Source organism: Enhydra lutris, unplaced genomic scaffold (assembly GCF_002288905.1).
Source record: "Enhydra lutris kenyoni isolate GAN:26980312 unplaced genomic scaffold, ASM228890v2 scaffoldscaffold26, whole genome shotgun sequence".
In the NCBI taxonomy this organism is placed as follows: domain Eukaryota; kingdom Metazoa; phylum Chordata; class Mammalia; order Carnivora; family Mustelidae; genus Enhydra; species Enhydra lutris.
In genome coordinates this window covers 24,198,129-24,219,588 of record NW_019154110.1, presented here as the reverse complement: position 1 = coordinate 24,219,588, position 21,460 = coordinate 24,198,129, and the positions used below count along the sequence as shown (strand labels likewise).

General features: G+C 57.4%; 2 protein-coding genes and 1 non-coding gene across 3 annotated transcripts; 2 read left to right on the top strand and 1 right to left on the bottom strand.

Moving 5' to 3' along the window:
- The first annotated feature begins 184 nt into the window (after positions 1-184).
- On the top strand, positions 185-258 carry TRNAN-GUU. Its single transcript has one exon. It is a non-coding gene; the product is annotated as a tRNA-Asn (tRNA).
- A 9,956-nt stretch (positions 259-10,214) lies between these two features.
- LOC111151438 (polycomb group ring finger 2) lies at positions 10,215-15,444 on the top strand. The gene is made up of 9 exons (XM_022509443.1): positions 10,215-10,350; positions 10,878-10,974; positions 11,263-11,318; positions 11,403-11,453; positions 11,672-11,780; positions 11,925-11,979; positions 12,072-12,167; positions 13,171-13,251; positions 13,776-15,444. The coding sequence occupies exons 1-9, from the start codon at positions 10,239-10,241 to the stop codon at positions 14,151-14,153; spliced, it is 1,035 nt and encodes a 344-aa protein (XP_022365151.1). The 5' UTR covers positions 10,215-10,238; the 3' UTR covers positions 14,154-15,444.
- Positions 15,445-15,679: 235 nt separating this feature from the next.
- On the bottom strand, positions 15,680-18,678 carry LOC111151530 (CDGSH iron sulfur domain 3). The gene is made up of 4 exons (XM_022509584.1): positions 18,616-18,678; positions 18,218-18,274; positions 17,553-17,672; positions 15,680-16,074 (listed from the first exon to the last, which is right to left on the bottom strand). Exons 1-4 carry the CDS (start codon positions 18,655-18,657, stop codon positions 15,895-15,897), a joined length of 399 nt encoding a protein of 132 aa, XP_022365292.1. The 5' UTR covers positions 18,658-18,678; the 3' UTR covers positions 15,680-15,894.
- Positions 18,679-21,460: the final 2,782 nt, after the last annotated feature.

Below are 21,460 nucleotides of genomic sequence, written 5' to 3'. Positions count from 1 at the left end.
CCCCTTCCAAAACCAGTGGAGGAGAGACGTGAAGGTCCCTCCTCCCCTCCCTCGATCGGGACCCTTTTCTTTCTCCTCGGGTCCTGACTTCTTTCGCCTGATTGCAGGCTTTCGGTTGCATTCCTGCGCCGTCGTAGGCTCTCTCCCATTGACTCGGCTCGCCACCACGCTGTCGGCTGTCGCAGTCTCTGTGGCGCAATCGGTTAGCGCGTTCGGCTGTTAACCGAAAGGTTGGTGGTTCGAGCCCACCCAGGGACGCGATCCTTTTCTGTAGAAAGAAAAACCTAAGCGTTATCCTCCCAACCTGTAAAGTGCTAAATTTCGCTTTGAAATGGGAGAGAATCCTTTTCTATAGCGAACCAGCGGATCATTGTGATTGAAAATTCGTTTTTGTTCAGTCAATGATGGGGTAATTTCTTCAGCACTTTCCTCCATCGCCTGCTTCCCACCCCACCCCCAGGCTGGATTTCAGGAAAGGCGAAGACAGAGGTTTTTGTCTCACCGTGTATACGTTTCAGGTTGCATTTTTCGTAGGATTAAGAATGAATTTACAGTGGAGGTTGGACAGTTTTTCCATTGTCTGCCTCAATCGATGTTACAGTCTCGAAATACTGTGTTTGGAAGGGAAGAAAGTAGCGAGAGAGACAAAGGCAGGGAGAAACTGGGGGATGAAGCGAAAAGGTGAAAAAGGGAGAATGTAGCTGTGATATACAGAGACGGAAAAGGGACACGATAGAAAAATAGGCGGGGTGAGCTGAAGGAAGAAAATGGAGGGAAAAGAGATGCAGTTAATATGAGAAGCTTCCAAAAAAGGAAAACAACAACAAAACTATTTTTTTCTAGATGTACAGGCAGAGAAGTAGGGCAGAGGATGGAGAAATACAAACAGAAACTGACAAAGGACATTATCTTGGGGAGAGAGGAGCCACAGACACGGGGAAAGATGGCCAAAAAATCACTAGAGGGACTGCCCTCTCTTACCATCGTCACCATCTTCAAGGACATCTTATCTTCACAGTAGCTCTTGGCATGTGCCAGAAATCACTGATTAGATTTCCCAAGTTCCTACCCTCTGGAAGCTTCCAGTCTGTGACAGACAAGGTGATTCTTCAGCTAGAGGACTATGTGAGACACTACAACTAGCACAGAATGCAGGGGAAGCATTGGTGTCTAAGGCAGCCAGGGCACATCCCAGCACCAGGAGCTAAGCAAAGGACTCTCAAGCTACCTGGCTTCTCCTCAAGATTGGGTTCAGAAGACACCTGTTCTGAAAACCTTCCCCAGGGCTCGCCGCCCCCCACCCACTTACCAGGCGCTCACAGGGGTAGTGGGGACAAACCAGGGGTATACACAGTGCCATGGGAGTTAATGGGACATGCTAGATAGCCCCCACTATCTGGCCTGTGAGCTCCTTATAGGCAAAAATCCGGCTCATCAGCTTTAGGTCCCTGGTGCTAGTGCAGTATTCCACATTGGCACAGGACAGGTGCTTTTTTGCAGGGAAATCAAAGAACTTCTGATGTGAGAAAGGTTGAGTCTTAGAAGGTTTTCTTGACAAGGCAGAAAGGCCAGGGATGTGGAGACCTGCAGCCCAGGATGGGAATGATTAAATGAAGTTTTAGTGGGTAATGGGGTCTTCATCCCTCTGTCTTGTGGTTTGCTAGTGACTAGCGCTAGTAACTGAGGAACGAGTGAATGGATGCCCGGGCGGCACAGTGGGCCCCCTCGCTGCAACACTCCAGTATAAAGGACCAAAGTGGGGACTCATCAACCCTCTTCCAAGTAGCTGATATGCACCCCCCATACACACACCCTGGGTGCCCATATGGGTCGCGTGTCAGAGATCTTCAGGAAGCCCCTACAGGTTTGCCTTGCCCCAGGATCATCTAGTTGGAAAGGAGTGACAGCCCAGGAGTTCCTGCTGTGCTGCCTCCCCGCAGGGCAACTGGGGGACAGTAGAGGATGCACAAGTCTTCCCTGGAAGAGTCCGGATGCTGGCAACAGTCTTGCCCTAGGGACAGTTGGTGTGTCCACCCAAGAGCCCTCTTTCCGGGGGGGCGGCAAAATCCTAGTCTTCGCATGCAAGGACAGAGGTGTAGGTGACCAGGTTCCACCCCGGACCTTCTCCCGCGCCTTCTCAGACACCCCCATCCCCGGAGGAAATCTCTTCCGCCCATCCTCTTCCTCCCTGCCCCCATTCGGCCGGTGTGGGCTGAAGGCTGAAGCTAGGGTCACTTGGCGGCCAGTGTCCGCAGGTCTCCTGGTCGCTGGCCAAAGGGTGAAAGCATTCAGTCTGGGGGGCCCGGCTTCGGGTCTGCCTGAGCTGCGAGTGCGGAGGGAAGAGGAAGAGGCAGGCACTCCGAAGCTCGCGGATTTGTCTCCTAATTTCCTAACTCGAGCCACCCACCGTCAGTGCGCTTAATGGCCCGTCTGGCCGGATAATCGAGCTCTCTGGAGGGACAGAGCCAGTGACCATCTCTAATAAATCTTGAATAACGAATAAGCGAATCGACCGTCCTAATGAGGCAGGGCCCAGTCGTCGCCGTAACGTAGTATCGATTGGCTCCCCCGGCGCCAGCCTCGGCCGCTACTCCCCGCCTTCCCAAGCCTCCCTCCCTGTTTTTCCCTCCCGGCGGGAGCCACTAGGGACGGGAGCCCGAGCGCTGGGAGGAGTCGCGAGCGACTGTCGGAGGCGGACTGGCACCAGCCGCCTCTGCGCTCGCCCGGCTCCTCCCGCCGCCGGGGCGAGGGAGGCGCACCAACCGCGCAGAGCTCCCAGCGCGATCCGCGCCGCGGAGAAAAATGCGGGAACCAGCGCAAGGCAGGAGGAAAAGCGCGGGCCCACTTCCGAGCCCTGGCGCCTGATTTTCTAGTCCAGCCGGACCTCTCGCATTCGACCGGGTTATTGTGTCCCGGACCCGGAACCTGAGTCCCCGTCTTCAGCTTGTCCCCCGGCCCAGGTTGCATTGCATTCTTCTCTGCGCGAGCACGCGAGGGGCGCCAGCCTCCACCCCAGCAAACCGACACCCCCCCAACGCCTCCCGGAGGCGTGGGACCTCTCGCCTCTGCCGACTGGGTCCCAGGGGACTGCCTTTTAGAGCCGGTGATCGGGCCGCTGAGCGGGGCCGGGGGGAGTGGGGAGGACACGATTTCTCCCACGGTTGCAGTTATTAATTTTAAGGGAGTGTCACTTAGAGTGAATGAAAATACCCTGGACGCGTGGCCGGAGGCGTCGTGTCCCCCACCCGAGCCATCGTCCTTCGGTCCAGGCCGCGGCGGGTAGGACTGCAGAACGAACCACATTTCAGCCTAGTCCTCATTTCACCATTTTCCAGACGCCCCAGCTTAGGGGCGGGGATCGCAGGGTCAGGGGGTGGGGGGCGCACACACATTTTTTTGTGGGGCGGTAGGGTTAATTGCGGAGGTTAACCGAGAAGAGGATACATCTTCCAGGGTCAGGGGCTGTTTGGGAAGAGTGAGTTCGCGTCCCAGTTTAGGGGGCCCGGCACCCGGTGTGGGGGTAGCCGAGTTAGCCTCTCCCCCTCCTCCTCTTCCCCGCTCCGCAAACACCCTGAAGGAATGAGGTCACGTGGGTGAGTAGTGGGCGGGACCTACTCTTGTCTGGAGGAAAAAAGCCATTTTGTACCCCCCCCAGCCCCGGTCCCTCCCCTCCCCCCGTCGTCCCCTCCCCTCCCCTCTCTCCCTCCCACCCCAAGCCGCTTTCACAAACTCCTTTCTTACCGTAGGTTTCTCCCCTCCCGCCGCCGGAGCGAGCGACACGGCTGCGGCCCCCCTCCCCTCCCTTCCCTCCCTCCCTCCCATCCCCCCCTCCCCGAGACCCACCGGACCCCGAACCCAGGTAAGTGGAGGCAGACTCCCTGTCCTTTCCCTCTCCTACCCCGCCACCAGAATGGGGTGGGGGGGCCGGTCCATCCCTCTTTACACACCCCTGTGGGAGGGGGAGACTCTGAGCAGGGCCTGCAGCTCGCGTCCCCGCCCCACCCCGCCAGCCCCTGTCCTAGCTCGCCCCGTCCGCCTTTCTTTCTCCCTTTTCTCTCCCCTTTTCCCTTTCCTCCCTTCCAAGATGGCCGAAACGGATTCCCCCTTTTAGGGATTTGGCGTCTCCCTCGACCACCACCTCTTTGTGCCGCAGCCCCCTCGCAGACCTGCTCCCGAGGTAGCGAGGGGGAGGGTCCGAGGCAGCCACGGGGACTGTGGGCTGCGCGCTGGGCCGGATCTCTGCCCCCTTCGCCCGCTCCACGGGCCAGAGCGGCCCCTGGCTCTGCCCCACTACCCCCTTCGGTTTGGGGAGGGGTCGCTCTCCGCTTCTTCCGTGGGCTCCGGGGCGTCGTGGACGCGCAGGGACTTGAGGCCGGGAGCAAGGCGACGTGCCTTTCTGATTGCTGCGGGGCCGGGGGAGGGCGCTCCTCCTCGCCCGGGTCCCCGGCCTCCCGGTCACCTCCCCCCATTGGGTCGCCCCCCCACCGGCCCAGGACCGGGCGCCCCGCCCCCTCCCCGAACCACCTCGGCAGAGCCTCTTTCTCTGGAACACCCCTTCTTGGGCCCCGCCGAAAGTTTGACTCTAGGGAAGGTAGGAGCGGCCACCGGGTAACTGGAGTCCCTGATCCTTTGACCCAGGTTCCGGGGGAAGCCCGGGAGGAGGGAGTAGAATGGAGGTTGTCGGGGCCTGGGGGGAGAGTTATCGCGATATTTTCCATCGCGGGCAGAGGCCGGAGGGGTCTGATCGATTGGCTCCCTCTTTTGCTGGATAGCCGGGCCGCCCCCTCCGTGCCTGGCCCTCCTGTCTCTGGCTCTGAGGGGGTGGGACCTCTCGTCCGGCAGACACCCCTGCCCCTCCAGTCACCACAGTGGGCCCAGGCATGCGTCTCCCCCTCCCCCACTGCCCCCATCTGCCCAGAATTGCTTCGGATGGCTTGAGGTGGGGAAGGAAGAGACCTGGGGGTGGTGAATTTGCCTGTAAATATTGTGGAAGTGTTACTCCGCGCTTCTCCTTGGTCTTTGTCTCTTAGAGTAACCCCTCTCCCCGAACATATACATGCCTCAGTCTCTCCTGGGCTCCTTGCCGCTTGGGGAGGGGAAGGAGGGGGTTGGTCTCCGGGTTGTCTCCCGCTCTGCTCTGATGCCTCCTTCTCTGGGCCTCTTGCAGTTTGTATCTGTTCCTGAAACTCTAATTTCTCTTCCTCCCGTCTCCACTCTGTTCCAAGGTGTTAGTACTTGGAGAAGGAGCATAAAGCCAGCTCTGTTGCAGCTTTTGGGTAGGGAGGTTTTCCCAGGGGTTCCCTGGTTTGGAGTTGGGGGTTGAGGTCTTTCAGCTGTCTTTGGAAGGAGGCCAGAAACAGACCCCAGGTGACCCCTGGGACCCAGGATCAAGACCCTGCGGTAGCTATTCTCTTTCCTGGTGTCTGGGTCAAGGGTGGGGTTCAAGTTGAAGTCTTTGAGGGTGGGCAGGAAGGGGGGCGGTGCTCTCTGCTGCCCCTGGCCTTGCCAGAGAAATCTTGGTTGATGGAGCTGTTGCCATGGGAATGGAGAGAGCCTGAGCAGGAAGAGGCTACATCTTCGTTCAGGTCAGATGCCCACCCTGTGCCTTCAGCCTCTGGCCCCCAGAGTGGAGGTCGGAGCTGCACTGCCTTTGTTGCTGGAGGACTTATGTTATCATTTACCCTGGGTGGACTAGGGATGCACAAAAGGTTAGTGTGGATTTGCGGCTCTGGTTTCAGGCAGGCATGTCAGACTGTGTGGTTCTGGGGTGGGTGGGGATGGCTTGTGCATCTGGCGAGTGTGGGCCTGGCTCTGGTCAGGCTGTGTGTGTGAGCCTGGTGTGTATATAAGTGTGTGTGTGTCTGTGTGTGTGTGTCTGGCCAAGTGTCTGTCTGGCTTTGTGTGAGAGATGGAGGGGGTGTGTCTGGCTTTGTGTGCATCTGTGTGTATTCGGCAGTGTGTAGCTCTGTATGTATATTTTGGGGGTTTTGTCTTTGTTTGGTCTTAGGAAGCTGAGGGGGGAAAGACAGAGAGGGGACAATAAGCCCAGTTTCAGGAGACTAGAGGATGTTTTGATGCTGCTGGCGGGAGGGGCAGGTCCCAGGTTCAAGGATCAGGGAACACGGAGAGGTTGACATTGTCCCCGGGCAGACCCCTAATCTTCCCCTTCCACACACAAATGCGCGTTGCTCATGCAGTTGGATGCACGAAGCTAGGAGAGGAATGGACCCAGTATATTCCATAGAGCCTCAGTTTTCCTACCTGTTCCATGGAAATGGGGTAAGGTGATTAGTTTCTGCCCCTCTCTCTACTTCAAAGTGAGAATGTGTGCTGAAGGTCATGTTTGGGCCAGACTCTGACCGCTCCCAGAAGGCTCACTGAGTGGTCTTCTAGGGTACCCTGGAGTTCTTCTGCCTTCTACCTGCCTGGATGGAGTCAGGCCAGGCTTACTAATTTCTTAAGTGAGTGGGGAGTCTGGCCTGGGTGCCAGTGTGTAAAGAGTACTGGAATGGGAGAAAGGCAGTTTCTGCCACTGTGTTACTGGGTGGCCTTAGCCAAGTCATTTCTTTCTGAATTTCTTCATCTGGAGAGTGAAAAGACTGGACAAGATGCATGCTTGCTTTTCGTTCTTTCTTGCTTTCTTCAGATTTTATTTATTTATATGAGTGAGAGACAGAGCACAAGTAGGGAAAGGGGCAGAGGGAGAGGGACAAGCAGACTCCCCACCGAGCAGGGGAGCTCTATGCGGGTTTGAGCCCAGGACCCTGAGATCATGACCTGAGCCAAAGGTAGATGCTTCAGTCATGAAGTTAACTGAGCTACCCAAGTACCCTTTTTTTTTTTTTTAAATTTATGTATTTATTATTTTAGAGAGAGCAGGGATGAGGGTAGGGGAAGGAGCAGAGGTAAAGGAAGGGAGAATCTCAAGCAGACTCCAAGCTGAGCGTGGAGCCCAATGTGGGTCTCGATCTCACTACCCCAAGATTATGTCCTGAGCTGAAATCAAGATTTGGACGACTAACCCACTGAACCACCCAGATGCCCCAGATAAGAGGCTTTCTAAGAACCCTTCTACTTCTTCAGTTCTAGGTGTCCAGAAGTGACCCTGAGTGACTTTTCCCAAGACCTGGTGATTTTCTAGTGGGGGAGTGGGGCTAATTTCATGTGGAGGAAAGCAGAGCAGAGAATCCTGTCTTAGGGCATCTGAAGGAGCAAAGACCTCTGGGTTATCAGAGACAGACTATTTCTGCAGAGGAAAATGAAAAAAAAAGAAGAAAAAAAACTGACAATGGGAGAGGCCTAAATTGTGGGGAACTTCCAGAAAAAGATAAGCTAGAACAGAGAGATGGGTGATGGTTTCTAATTCGTAGGGGCTTTGAGGCAGGGCAAAGAAAAATGCCAGGCTTGACAGGCCAGGAGGAGCTGGCATGGGTGCTGACCCAAGGTCCCTTGCTGCCACTGTCGCCGAGACCTGGATGCCTGGGGACCAGCAATCATGCTCTTGCCAAGATAGTGGTTTGGGGACAAAAGGTGTTAAAGGACTTGGCTGCCAGCAGTGCTCAGGTCCCTGTGGTGAGATCCTTGGGAGTGACCCGGTACACCCCCCCGCAGAACTCCATGGAAGTCACTTCAGAATGGCCCATGTCCTCTTTGAGGATTTTGTCTCTTTCTCCCTGGCTGTTTCCCATCTCCCAACCTCTTCCCTAAAGTGATGACAGCTGGAGGTCCAGCCCTCTCCCCTCTTCCCTGTCTTTCCCACAATACACCTGGCCAGTTGCAGCTGGAGAGGACCTGGGTGTCAGGTGTAGGGCCCTGAGGCCTGGGGTGCGGGGTGTGCAGTGGGGGATCTGAGCTCCTGTTTACCCTTGCTCTTGGCACCTGCTGGCAGGGCCCTGCCGGTAACCATGGCAATCAGGTAAAGAACCAATCAGGGCTTCTCCCCGCCCCCAGCCCCAGAGGTAGCAGTCTGAGGCCCCTGGGGATAGGGTGGGGGGAGAGGGAGCACAGCCAGGGGGCCTGTTCCTGTACCGGAGGAGGAGGAAGATTTCACTCCCTAAGCAACACAGCTCCTTCCTTTACCCCTGCATCTAGAAAGGAGCCCAGGGGATAATGTTGGTCTGAGTTCTCCCACTTGCTAAGGGAAGTGAGAGGGTAAAGGTCACGGCCACTTGCCTGGGAACTACTGTGTGTGGAGGCCACAGTCTGCCTGGCGGGAGCTGGATGGGAGTTCTTCAGAGGAAGTGTCTTGTTTTGAAAATGCACCCAGTGTGTGAATGAAGTGACTTAGGCAGGGGAAGCACCTACGTGTGTGTGTGTGTGTGTGTGTGTGTGTGTGTGTGTGTGTGTGTGTAGGTACTTGTGTGCACATGTGAGAGGGAGAGATGGGGGTGTGAGATGCACCGGTGGCAGTGTGGACACCCAGCGTCAACCAAAATGTGTCATTCCTGGTTGTGTGTGAGCACGTAGATTCCGTGGAACCCAGACACGCACAGGAAGCCGGTCGCACACAGGACCTGTGCGCGCCCAGATGTCACGGCCACGGCCAATGGTTATTGCACACACTCTGCTAGACACTTGGAGTTTGCTCTCTCTTCTGGATGCTTGTAATAATATTTGGGCATCTTGCCAAGGACAGGGTTACTATGGAAACAACCAAACAGTGGAGTAGCCAGCAAGCCTGCAGGATTGTGAAGGGGGAACCCTTGCGAGGGGGGCAGGGGCCACCCTCCATGGGACAGGCACCCCTTTCCTTCCTTAGGCCAGGTCTACACTTCCTGACCGCGGTGTCTCCCCTGGCTCTGTGGGCTCCCTCATTTCCCTCTGTCTGCCCTGCAGACTTGCTGTCTCTCCCACATGTGGCCTTTGTGTCTCTCCATCTCTTTCGGTCTCTGGCCAGACTCTGTTGGCTGTTTGGGTCCTGGCCAAACTCATCCTGGGGTCTCTATAGAAACTGTTGATCCTGGCTGTGAATTTCTGGTCCTAGAAAACCCAGTGTGGTGGCTTTAGAAATCTTTCTGGAAAGGAGAGAAGGGTGTGTGTTGTGAAGGAGTCCTTGGGGCTTGGCCACCCTCCCGAGCCCCACCTCTTGGGCTTTTCCTCTGGGAAAGAGGGGCTGGGGGGGGGGGCTTCCTTTTTAGGTGCAGGTAAGATTTCTATACCAAGAACTTAAGCATGTCACTCAGTTCCGAGTTGGGCCTTAACTGACCTCCCTGGACCCTGCCAAGGCCTGGCTGCGTGCTCAGGGCTGCCGTGGAGAGAGCTTTCTGCCCAGTCTTGGCAGGTATCTCAGAGCCTGAGGTCTGAGAGCCTGGGGTCTGTCACTGGACAGCCTGTGGACAGGCTGCAGCCCGTGGAGATGGTGCTGGTGCCCATGTGGGTCCCTGCGTGTGCGTGGGACGGAGGTCCTGGAATGTGTGTGGGATCCGGGGGACGTGTGCAGGGGCCTTCAGGCCGGGAAAGGTGATAGTCCTTTTTGCCCAGGCTCTTGGCCATGACCTGCCGGGGGCCGGGCTCCAGGGGCCGGCTGGGGCTGTGTGTTCCCCGCTGCAGGCATGGCAAGACCATCCTCGGTACTTCCTGCCTGAGCACCAGGCCTAGAACCTGCATGGCCAGCGTGCGGTGGATTCCCTGGGGAGCTGCTCCGGGGCCAGCCTGGACACCAAGCTAGGAGGACAGGCACTGGGGTGCTCCCTCTAAACTTAAGGGCAGCCCGTGCCTGCCGTGTTTCCAGGGCTGCTTTCCTGCGGGGAGAGTGATGAGCTGGCAGGCGGGTGGGCTGGAGTAGAGACGACAGGCAGGCCAGGGCTGGCACCTGGGTAGAGGGGAATCTGATTTCCTCAGCTCCGAGGACTCGCTTGGGAGAATATGGACGGGGACCAGGGATGTTTTTAAAAACCATTCTCTCCCACTTTCTCGCTTCCCTATGTCTTCTGGAGACTTGGGCTAACTTCAGTCTTTGCTCCTGCCCTTGAGATGAAGGAGCCTGACCTTGTTGTTCAAGGTCGCCTAACTCTCCAGAGCCCCCCTCTTCCCCCGCTCCCAGTGAACACTCGGGGGCCAGGACGAGTCAGCCCCCATGCGTGTGGCCAGGCAGACAGAGCAAGCACCTCGGGCTCAGGGACAGATGTCGGGTGGCGTGGAATGGAATGTAGGAGGCGCTGTTGGGTCTCTGGGTTTCTGATTCTATTCTCCTTTCTCAAGGTGACGCCCCCCAGGCCCCCGCCCCCCGCCCCGTCATCATGCATCGGGCCACACGGATCAAAATCACGGAGCTGAACCCTCACCTCATGTGTGCCCTCTGCGGGGGATATTTCATCGACGCCACCACCATCGTGGAGTGCCTGCATTCCTGTGAGTGGTGGGGGCACAGCCCCAAAGAGCCCCTCTGTTCACTGGTGGCGGTCCCTGGTCGCAGAAAGACTCCCTGGGGTGGGGAGACTTGGAGGGCGCAGCCTAGAGGTCCGTTTCAGTTTTCACCTGTGGGCTCAGGGGTCCCCCGGAGCCCCTGGCCGCCCCAGAAGGTGCAGTGCCCCTGACGTGCACTCTGGACTTGGTGGCGAGGGGTCGAGGGCCCTGGGAGGTGTCCTGCACGCCAGCTTTGTGCTGTGCTCCCTCAGACTCAGGGCTCACTTTCTGCTGGGTGCAGGACACCGGCCTGACACAGACACGCACATGCTCCCCCGGGGACAGAGACGGGGTGGTTGCTGACTGTGCAAAGCAGGACCACGCTGAGCCTCTGAAGGGGCTGAGCAGTGGGGACAAGGTGGAGAGGAGGGGCGACTTGAATGTGAGCAGAGGCCGTTGGGGTGTGGGGAGCTGGTTCTGGATTACTAAAGGGGCTCTGACTCTGCTTTCTCTCTCTGCACACCGCCCCCAAGTCTGCAAAACCTGCATCGTGCGCTACCTGGAGACCAACAAGTACTGTCCCATGTGTGACGTGCAGGTCCATAAAACCAGGCCGCTGCTGAGCATCAGGTGGGCCGGGCACTGTCCCTTCTGCCACACTGGTCCTCTGTCCCTCGGCCCTCCTTGCATCCCGTAGCTGTGGTGGCAGTTTGAAGAGAAGCACAGGGTGTCAGCCCAAGGCCCTTCCCCTCCCTCTGTTTTGTCTAGGCTGAGAAATACCAGAAGGGTAAAGACCACGCCCATGGGGACCTTGATACCTGGGCCTTGGATCAAGGAAAGGAGGCGGTAGTAGGGGTTCCTGGCTGGGGAAATTAGGGTGAGGTGGTCACGGACAAGACTCTATGTGTTTTTTTCCAGATCTGACAAAACCCTTCAAGACATCGTCTATAAACTGGTCCCTGGGCTTTTTAAAGGTATCCATGCAGCCTTTTTCCTGCTCCCTGCGCCCCCCACTCCCCTGCCTGGCGCTCCGTCCTCACACTTCCTCCCTCTTCCAGATGAGATGAAACGGCGGCGGGATTTCTATGCAGCATACCCCTTGACTGAAGGTGAGTGTGTTCACTTGTCCGTTCACAGGAGTACACGAGGCTGCCACAGGCACGCGGGCTGGGTGCACTGGGATATTTGTCCCGTATGTCCCAGCTCTCTGCCGCCCCAGCCCACGGGTAGGCTGGGCTCACCCCACTGAGCTCCGAGATCCTGGGGTCCTTGCTGGGCCTCCTTTCCTGGTCCTAGGCCAACCCCTCAGAGCCCTCTCCTTCCACAGTCCCCAACGGTTCCAATGAGGACCGCGGTGAGGTCTTGGAGCAGGAGAAGGGGTCTCTGAGTGACAATGAGATTGTCAGCCTCTCCATCGAGTTCTACGAAGGTGTCAGGCAAGTCAGACCCACGCCTGGTCTTTTGGGGGTCCTAGGTTGGGTCGCCCCTTCTCTCCCACCCTGGCCCCCTTCTGGATGTGTGTGTTAGGGGATCCTGCCTGTTCCAGGGTCTCCCTAGCATCATTCTTCGTTCTCCCCCAGGGACCGGGAGGAGAAGAAGGGTCCTCTGGAGAATGGGGATGGGGACAAGGAGAAGGTGAGTGCTGGGGACCTGCTTAGGAGTGGGCTGTGGACTGGAAGAGAGTGCCTGGTGTGGACCCCAGCCCTTGGGTGCCTCTCCTCCGGCAGACGGGGGTGCGATTCCTGCAATGCCCAGCGGCCATGACTGTCATGCATCTCGCCAAGTTTCTTCGCAACAAGATGGATGTGCCCAGCAAGTACAAGGTGAGTCCCCAAGACCTTTCAGAAACTCAGTGTCCGTGTGTGGCCGTGTCTGACAGTCTGGGTGTCCCAGCCGTTTCTCTGAGCTGGCTGGGTGTCGTCAAGGGCCTACGTGGTTGTGTGACTGAGCTGAGTAGAAGAGTAGTTGAAACCAAGATTAGGGTGGGGCCATCTTCATCGTTGAAGCCAGCGTGCAGAGGCATATGGGACCAAGATGGAGGGTGCGTGCGCGCACGCGTGCACACTGCGTGCTTACATGCTCATAACTGTGGCAGAGGTATGTGTGCAAAAATATGGGCTCTTACCTGGGGCGAGCTGGCTGAAAGAAGGCCAGTCTGAAATTCTAACGGTGCTCTCGGACGTTGCTTCTCAAATTGGAATTTGTCGGTGATTCTCTAAAGATCTTGTTAAAGCATAGATTCTGATTGGTAGATTCTGCAGGTCTAGCCAGCTCCCTAGTGCTGCCAATACTACTGGTCTGTGAACCACACTTCGGGGGTCAAGGCCCTAGGACAGTGGATCCCAAACTTTGCCCCAGATCAGAATCACACAGGGAGCTTTAAAACCCAACTTATGTCCCGCCGTTTGAATCAAAATCTCTGGTGAGATCCAAGCGTTGGTATTTCTTTTAAAACTGCCTGGGTGAGAGCCAGTGCTGGGCGAGATCTTTCTCACCGGGGCTTTTTCTTTGCACCCATGATCTCTGGAGGACCGGCCAGAGATGTAAGGGGCCTCAGACAGCTGTGTGGCTGGACTGTCGGCCAGGGCTGTTAATGACCTGGGTGCTTTCTCTGGATCCTTTCCCATCTGGTGGGCAGGAGTTCTGTTGGGACAAGTCCGGGAAGGAAGCCAAACCCACCATGAAACCCCAGGGAAATAAGGGAACACCTGCTAGTCCCTCCTTCCCAGTGTCCTACCTCCCACCCCTAGCTTTGAGCCTCATTGCCAAATGGGTGGAGCCTTGAACCTGACTGGGGTTCATGGCGTCCTCTGTCTCCTCATCCAGGTGGAGGTTCTCTACGAGGATGAACCACTGAAGGAATACTACACCCTCATGGATATCGCCTACATCTATCCATGGCGGCGGGTGAGCTGAGCGGGTCGGGGCTGGGTGGGGACAGGGCGGGAGGGGAGCTGTGTAGGGTCTGGCGTCCATCTGTGGCCATAGGGGCCGCACAGTGACCAGTAATCCCCATTTGGGCCTCGTCCTGTAAGCTGGGCCTGTCCAGGGTGGCTTGCCACAGCCGGCCAGCCTCCAGGCCATATTTCGTGATGACCTGCCACTCTCTGAAAAAGAGGGTCCTTTGGCAGATGACATGCCCTGATTTGGGTCAGGAAGGAGGGTCGGGTGGCTATTGATGGGGAAATGTCACCCCTCACTTTTTCGGCCTCCCTCTCTCCTGTCCAGCCTCTGGCCTTGCGCATTCTTTCTGTCTCTGTGGGTCTCTGTGGGCTGCTGTACCTCTGGCCTCACTCGGTCAGTCTGTCCCCTTCTCTCCAAGGCCTGGACCCCTTTCTTCCTGTTTGGGCACCAGGGGATGAGGGTTGGTTAGCCCCTTTCTCCTGACACCCTCCCTTTCCCCTGCCTCTCTCTGGCCCCTCTCCCTGCAGAACGGCCCTCTCCCCCTCAAGTATCGGGTCCAGCCGGCCTGCAAGCGGCTCACCTTGCCTACAGCGCCCACCCCCTCGGAGGGCACCAATACCAGCGGGGCATCTGAGTGTGAGTCAGTCAGCGACAAGGCTCCCAGCCCTGCCACCCTGCCGGCCACCTCCTCCTCCCTGCCCAGCCCAGCCACCCCCTGCCATGGCTCTCCCAGCTCCCATGGGCCCCCGGCCACCCACCCTACCTCCCCCACCCCCCCTGCGTCTGCCAGTGGGGCCACCACAGCTGCCAACGGGGGGTCCTCGAACTGCCTGCAGACACCATCTTCCACCAGCAGGGGGCGCAAGATGACTGTCAACGGAGCTCCTGTGCCCCCCTTAACTTGAGGAAAGGGACCCTCTCCCTCCTTTTCCAGCCATGCCTCTCCACCCCTCCACTTTTTCTGGGCCCCTTTTCCACCTCTTCTACTTTCCCCAGCTCCTCCCGCCTTAGGGGTGGGGGGCGGGTTTTATAAATAAATCTATATATATATGTACATAGGAAAAGCCAAATATACATACTTATTTTCTATGGGCCAACCAGATTAATTTAAATGCCACAGGAAACAAACTTTATGTGTGTGTGTATGTGTGGGGGGTGGAGTGTTCATTTTTTTAGGGGGTCTTGTGTAATTTGCCCTGCTCTCATTTTGGGGGTGCCTGGAGGTGGACTCGAGGGGCAGTCAAGCTCTACTCCATCCTCCTTTCGTTTCCCAAGGCAGGTGGGGTGTTCTGGGAGCCCTGCCGGCCCCCAAAGCTTTAGGCACAATTCCAACTGGCTGTGTATGGGGTCTAGCCTCTCTCCCTCCACCTTGACTGCTGTCCTGCCCCTGCCAGTGCCCCCCGCCCCCACTGTTGAATGTCCAGAGAATCGCTAAGACAGTGCCTTTTACAAATACAGTTTATCCCCTGGTTCTGAGGAGCGAGTCATGGTAGAGATGTCATCTCCCTTACCTCCTCCTCTTGCAGTGGAAACTTTGTGCAAAGAATAGATAGTTCTGCCCCCCCCCCCAACAACGTGCATGTGGCCTTTGCATCATTTATCTTGTGGAAGAGAAGCTTTGGGCCACGGGAGGCCTCAGCTCTTGAAATCCCACTGTGGCTCGCACTGTGGCTTTAGCCGGGTGAATGCTTGGCCCGGTTCTGCCCCTGCCTGCACCCCGGAGCCCCCGACCGGCCAGGCTGGTTTTTGGCCAAGTCCCACCTAGGGGCCTAGAGTGCAGTGGAGCGTCTCCCACAAGCACAGACCCCAGATTGTGCTGAAGGCCGGCAGCCCTCCAGTCCCCTCCCCACCCCCAGCTGAGGCCGAGTCAGGACGCAGCCACAGAGGCAGCGAAAAGCACAAGAAGATGGAGACCTGTAAGCTCTGACCTTGGCTCTGTCCCAAGAGGTCCGTGGACTGTCCCCTGCGAAGGGCGGACCCCAGCAGATCCCTGGCTACCTGTTTTTCCTCCAGTGTACATAGATCCTATGGGGGAGGAGGCAAGACTCCCTTGCAACCTAGGTGGTTGGGGTCGGCACCACCCCCCATCAGGTTTGTCTGTGTTTGCACCTTGTCCTGTGTCTGAGGTGCTGTGATTGTACCCTCCTCCCACCCTGGGACATTTGTATCTCCTGGCTTTGTAATAAATGCTGCATACTCTCCAGAAGCTGTAATTCTTTGGGGGACGGGGGACAGGGAGCGGGGGGTGGGGGGGTGCGGCCTTCAGCTTCCACCTCATGTCTCTTGTCTCTGAGCTCGACCTGCCTCAGGAAGGCCCATAAGGAATGAATGTGAACTGCCCCCTCCCTGTGGCCAGTCGGATGTCCCACCCCAGGTTAGGGCCCCGAGCAGGGGCAGACCGTGTGCCCCCCACCAGTGACCACAAGAGCACTGTGCTGGGTGGGTACAGCGTTTAATGCCACTTTCACCAGCAGGTGTTGAGCCAGGGGTGGGGTCCCCAGCTGCCTGAGAGACCTCAGGTCTTGGGAGTAAGCCCTTCACAACCAGCAGATGGGACTGGGGTCCCTGGGTGGTCCCTTCTTGGCCTCAGCACTCCGTTTCCTTCCCCACAAAAGGGGTGCCCACCAGAGGCCTGGGGCTGGTCCCTCAGAGCGGGGAACCCACTTCTGCCTTCTGCACCCGCTCACTCCGGTGGGTGCCATCGCAGTACGGGGCCTTCTGGGTAGCCTTACAGGTGCAGAGGGCCACTGTGCGGGTCTCCTGGGCCTTGAACTTGAGTGGGGATAGACCGGTGCGTTGGAAGAAGTGAGAGCCGTCACAGAAGGGCTGGTGAGGAAAAGAGACGTTAGAGACCCAACCCCACCTGCTGGGGTGGGGCAGGTCTGGAAGGAAGGCCACTGAGTCTAGGGACTGGGTTCTCGAGTGAGACTGCCTGGGTCCCTAGTTGACCACTCTCATCTGAGAGTGAGAGTGTGTGAGAGTGAGAGGAATTTATGAAATAAATTGTGGTTCTTATGCACTTTGCCCACAGATAGTGTTCAGTAAGTAGGAGTCCTTACAATATTTGTCCCTGGGGACCCCAGAAGACCGGGATAGAATTTTCAAGAAGTGGAACTTTTGGTATCAGCTGTGTTTACACTGATAGTTTTTGTTTTTGTTTTTTTCCTTAATGTCTCTGAGTCTCTACTGGCTCATGCAATTCATTTCCTTCCACATACTCTCAGGGTAAAAACTTCGCTGCGTGGGAGAGAACCTACATGCCTCACAATGCTTTGCGAATTGGGGTATCAATTTTGTTTGGCTCCGGGGAAACAAGTGGGCTTGTTATAGGGAGTGGATGTCGCAGGGAGGAAGGGTGAACCAGTGCTGGAGAACATTCCCCCATCCTCGATGGAAGCTGTTCCAGCAGAGACTGGGTCATGGAAACTGAGGCCTGCCTTGACTTGCTAGTTAGCGGCAGAGCTGGAGAGGAGGCCTCTTGCCTTTGAGGTCAGGGTAGGGGAGGAGGAGAGATGAGAGAAGTCGACAAATAAAACCCAGCAACCTGCCCCAGAGGGCAAGAGGCAGGAAGGCAGAGTGCCAGCCCGCGCTAAGGCCACAGGGTGGCTGGCACTCCCGGAGCGCTGCTCCACCCCCAGGACTGTTCCCAGCCAAGTCAGTGGCAAAGCAGGACTTGGGACCTGGGCTGTTGACATCACACCGCGCCGCTCAGAGGCACACAGTTCAGAGCCCAGCTCAGGAAGGAAAGGGGCCCTGGAGGCTGGGAATACGGGTCAGGTTCCGGCTGAAAGGAAGGCTCCTGAGGCAGAAGGGAGAGGGAGGCGGAAGCCCGCAGCCCAGAGAGGGAGGGTCTGCAGGAGACAGTGGCAAGGTGCACTTGGGAGCAGGAGAGCCTGCGGTCTCCCCAGTGTTGGGGTCCAAGACCTGGGAACTTACTGCTCAGGTGCTTCCTGGAAAGAGGGAGAGAAGAGGGGAGAGAAACAATTCGGCCTCTTTGGGCTTCGAGCAGAGGGCTCCAAGGAGGGCACACCTGAAGGGGGCGCAGAACCCCGGGACTCCAGCAGCCTGGCTGTGAGACTGAGTTTGTCTCCCTGGCCTCACCTCAGAGGGTGGATGCTGAAAACAGGGAGCTCAGGGCTGTGGATGGCGCTGGCCTGAGTGTTCATTCATCCCCAGCCTCCCTTTGTAGTCCTTCAGGTACGTGTGGGAAAAGAGGAGGGTCTTGGCCAGGAGCTCTCAGGAAAGACCTACTGTCCCAGCCAGGGGTGTCCCATGTCACTGAGAGGTGGGTAGGGGTCTCTCACCTGCTTCTTGCTGCGGCCACACACACACCATCTGTAGGTTTTTCCAGCTACCAACTCCACCTTGATGGGCGTTTTCTGGGCCACCACGGACTTGGCTGGGGTCTTGGGGAACCATCGGGTCTGCAGCAAGGAAGACAAAGGGCTTGGGGTCAGCTCGTCCCCTGGAAGCACTTTCCTGCCTATGGCCTTGTTCCCAGGTTCCTAGTGGCCCTGGCCTATGGCAGGCGTCCTCTGCAGGAGGCTGGTCTGATGCCACCCGACAAGGACATGTCCCCAGGACCCTGAGCTCTAGACAGGGAAAAGATTTCAAGCCCACACAGGCACTCTGATTTCTGGGCCCAGCGGCCTTCCTTTCACACCTGGACTCCCACCCCCAGGGATAGGAAGGGGAGGGCCAGGATCCTGCCACCCTAAGTGGCACCCTAAGTCACCTGCACCTGGGGCTGTGTTTATCAGGCACTACTATTCCCAGCAGAGACGCCTGGCTCCCTGCCCTGTGCCCTCTGTTCACCCCACCTCCCCTGAGCCACCAGGAAGGGGGCTACAGGCAGGGGCCTTCTGACGTTGGAGTCTGGGAAGTGGGGCTGACCCTTCTGGTTCATTCTCTGGTTTCTACCTTTGGCATCTCGGGGCCTGGCAGAGGGAAGTGGAAACGGGGTACTCACCAGCCAGGAGGAGATGTCCCGCCTCTGGTTGAGCTTCTGAAAGGTATGCAGGCATGACTAGACGGTGGTTTGGAAGCAGAGGGGACAAAAAAAAGTCAGTGGAAAGCTTTGGATTTCCAGAGGGAATCCCTCTGGAAGGGACGAGACGCCAGGGATTCGGGGGGTGTAGGAGAAACAGGAGGGTAAGAAAAAGGGGTCACAAGACAGGAAGTGGAGGTGCTGGGAGGCGCTGGCTGCACACAGCCGGCGCTCAGCGAGGAAGGGCGGCCAGGCGGCAGGCGAAGCGGGAGCTGGGGACGCTCAGCCGCGGGGGGGCAGCGGGGACGGGGACGGGGGCGGGGGCGGCCGGCCGGCGGGGGGCGTACTGGCGGCGGGCGCCGCGGGGTCGGGGTGCTCACCCAGGCGGCAGGCCGCAAGGGCGCCCCCACGCCACCGCGCATGCCGGTCCCCGCAGCTGCGCCGCGCCGCGCCGGCTCCGCCCCGCGCCCGGGTCACCTCCCGCTCCCGCCCAACCGGCCGGCCCAACCCGCCGCCGCCCGGAAGACGCGGAGGGGCTCGGCGCGGGTGGGGGCGGGGGCCTGCGCGGTTCGGGTCCTCTCCCTGCCACACCCGGCCGCCGCCGCCGGAATCCCGACCGTGACCGCCCCCCTCCCCTGCAGCCAGTTCGGAGACCCTCTGGGGGAGGCGTGCGGAGGGGGCCGTCCGGCGCCCGCTCCGGTACCATGGCCTCGGCGTTCCCGGCCCGGGCCTTCTCGTGTGGGCGGGGACCTCCCGGGAGCCCGCGGCTCAGGCCGAGGTTCACGGGGAGCGATGCGGCTCCAGCTCATCGCCCAGGGAGGTTGCTTTTTTAACGGCTTGTCGCCCGGCCCGGGCACCCGCATCACCTCCTTGCGGGTGGGCACAGGTATCTGAGTTTTCAACAGGAACTTCGGTGCCTTGGGCTTACTGGTATGTGAACTACTATTCTAAGTGCTTAAAGAAATGTAACAGACCCCCCCCATCCCCTCCCAGGCTCCCACAGTTGGCATCCCCTCCCTTTCCCTTCAGTAAAGCCAGACAAAGCAGAGCACTTTGGATTTTTTTTTTTTTTTTTGTAAAACATTCTTTTATTAAAAGAACAAGTGCTGTTTACGAACTGCCCTTCGTACAAATAACATCCGTTATACAAAGATACAAGATCAGGGTTATGCACAATTCCAGGCTTGGAAGTGAAAGGAGGGGGGCATTGCCTTTTGGGCTGAGGATATAAAGGAGGTTCTAGAAAGAATGTAAAAGGAGCCCCTGGGTTTGCAAACTCTGGCTTCCCCTCCCTGCTCCCCTAAGGAAGGGTCTGCTACATTGAGACAGGCTGGGGTGGATAGGGGGGAGACTGGGGCTGGGAGTCCGGGTTTGGGTCTCCAGTCCTGCCACCTGAGTCCCAAGTTGGGCTGGAGGAAGTGAACAGAGGGCAATGAAGGCACCCCTCAGTCCCCAACTTTTCAGTAGATCAAGTCAAAGCGGTCAGGAGCTAGACACACTTTGAATCCGGATTGACATGACCAGAAGGAGCCAGGGAATTGCATCCCACTGCCTCCACATTCCCCACTGAAATGACCTTAATCCCTCTGGGCATCTCTCCCCAAGAAAAAGAAATTAAGATAAGGGAGAATTGGGAGCAAGCTGCCTACTCCTAACTTTGGCCCACCACACCCCAAGGAAGATGCTGGACGTTGGCAAGGGGAGCCTGTGCCTTTGAAAAGCTTGTCTGCATTTCCAGTTCAGGGAAAGGGAAATGTGGAGGTTTCCCTTTCTCAGAGCTGGTCCCTGGCTCTGGCTCCCCTCACTTGCCGAGGTCCTTCCCTGGAGCGCTTCCCTAAAACTCACTAAAAGAATGGGTGGGGACCTCAAGGTTAGGGCAGCGGTAGACCCAGGAGCCTGAGGGGAAAGACACACAAACAAATAGGAAAAACTTAAAAAAAACAAAAAAAGCAATCTTTAAAGTGTCATTGTCTATGGAGAGGATCCATCAGCTCTGAGCTAAGACAATCAGTGCTACATAGATGCCCTCCCACCCCGGGGCCCAGCCCAGCACTCACACACACAGGGACAGACAGACAGCCACATGGAGGTGCCGCAGTGGGGGGCAAGAGAGCCCAGGACCAGGAGGCCAGGGTCCTGAGGGCTGGTCCTGGCTCTGCCCCGAGCCCCTGCCCCTCCTAGGCTTGGAGCTATCACCTGTGAAGCAAGCAACTGGCTCCAACCATCCCTAAAGATAGGTGCCTTCCAGCTCTGACACTCATGCACCAGTCGTGACCTCAAAGCTGGACAAGGGTTCTGCACACACAGCCCTCACACCTCCACGCTGAGTGTGATGACACACGAAGCTCCTCTCATGCATTTTCAGACTCCATTTCCGCCCTGCAAACCACATCCCTTCTCTCTGCTAGGCAGAGAGAGACCTACGAATCTGTGTCTCTTCCCACTCCTCATCCAAATTCACCCTGGAAAAAGGGACAGAGGCTGGGAAAGGAGGGTGAGGTCGGTAATGCCATTCCCCCTGCACTGGGATCCTGAAGATCTCTAGAACTTTCCTATTATAAAGCTCCCTCTGAAGAAGGAAATGCACAGCCTCACTCATGCCCCATCCCCCGCCCCAACTGAGGGACAGCAGCAACCCATACCCAGCCTGGGTCCCTTCTTCGAACCTCACCTGCCTGCACCCCAGCCTGGGGAAAGCTGGAAAAACATAGGCTCTTGGAGATGAGAACCCCAGGCTCTGGGGTGCTGGGAGGGAAGGAGGGGGGAGGTCTTGGTTCCAGTGCACTAAATCCTAGGGATCTCTCTCTCTCTCTCTCTCTGCCACAGCAGCCTCTGAGCAGACCGGCTTCCCTCAGCATCCAAAACAGACGTTGATTTAGGCTCTTAATGGGCCAGCCTTGGGCAAGGGTGTGAGTGTGAATGAGCGACTCTTCTAAGAACCTCTGAAGGTAATTTTTTTCAGTGGTTTGGGGGCAGGGAATTAGCTTAATAGATGAAGATGAGTAAGATGCTGAGTCCTACCGTTTCTAATTGATATTTAACATTAATAAAAAGTGAGTATTTCTGAGGTCATCACAACTGCCTTCCCCCCACCCCCAAGCCCTTGCAAGTGCCTAAGAAATTGCCTCGGAAAGATTCCCGCCCACCCCCTCCTTTATCAGCTCCCTAACATCTTACAAAGTCTTATCAACAGGAATATTAATATTATTTTCAGTATCAGAAAAA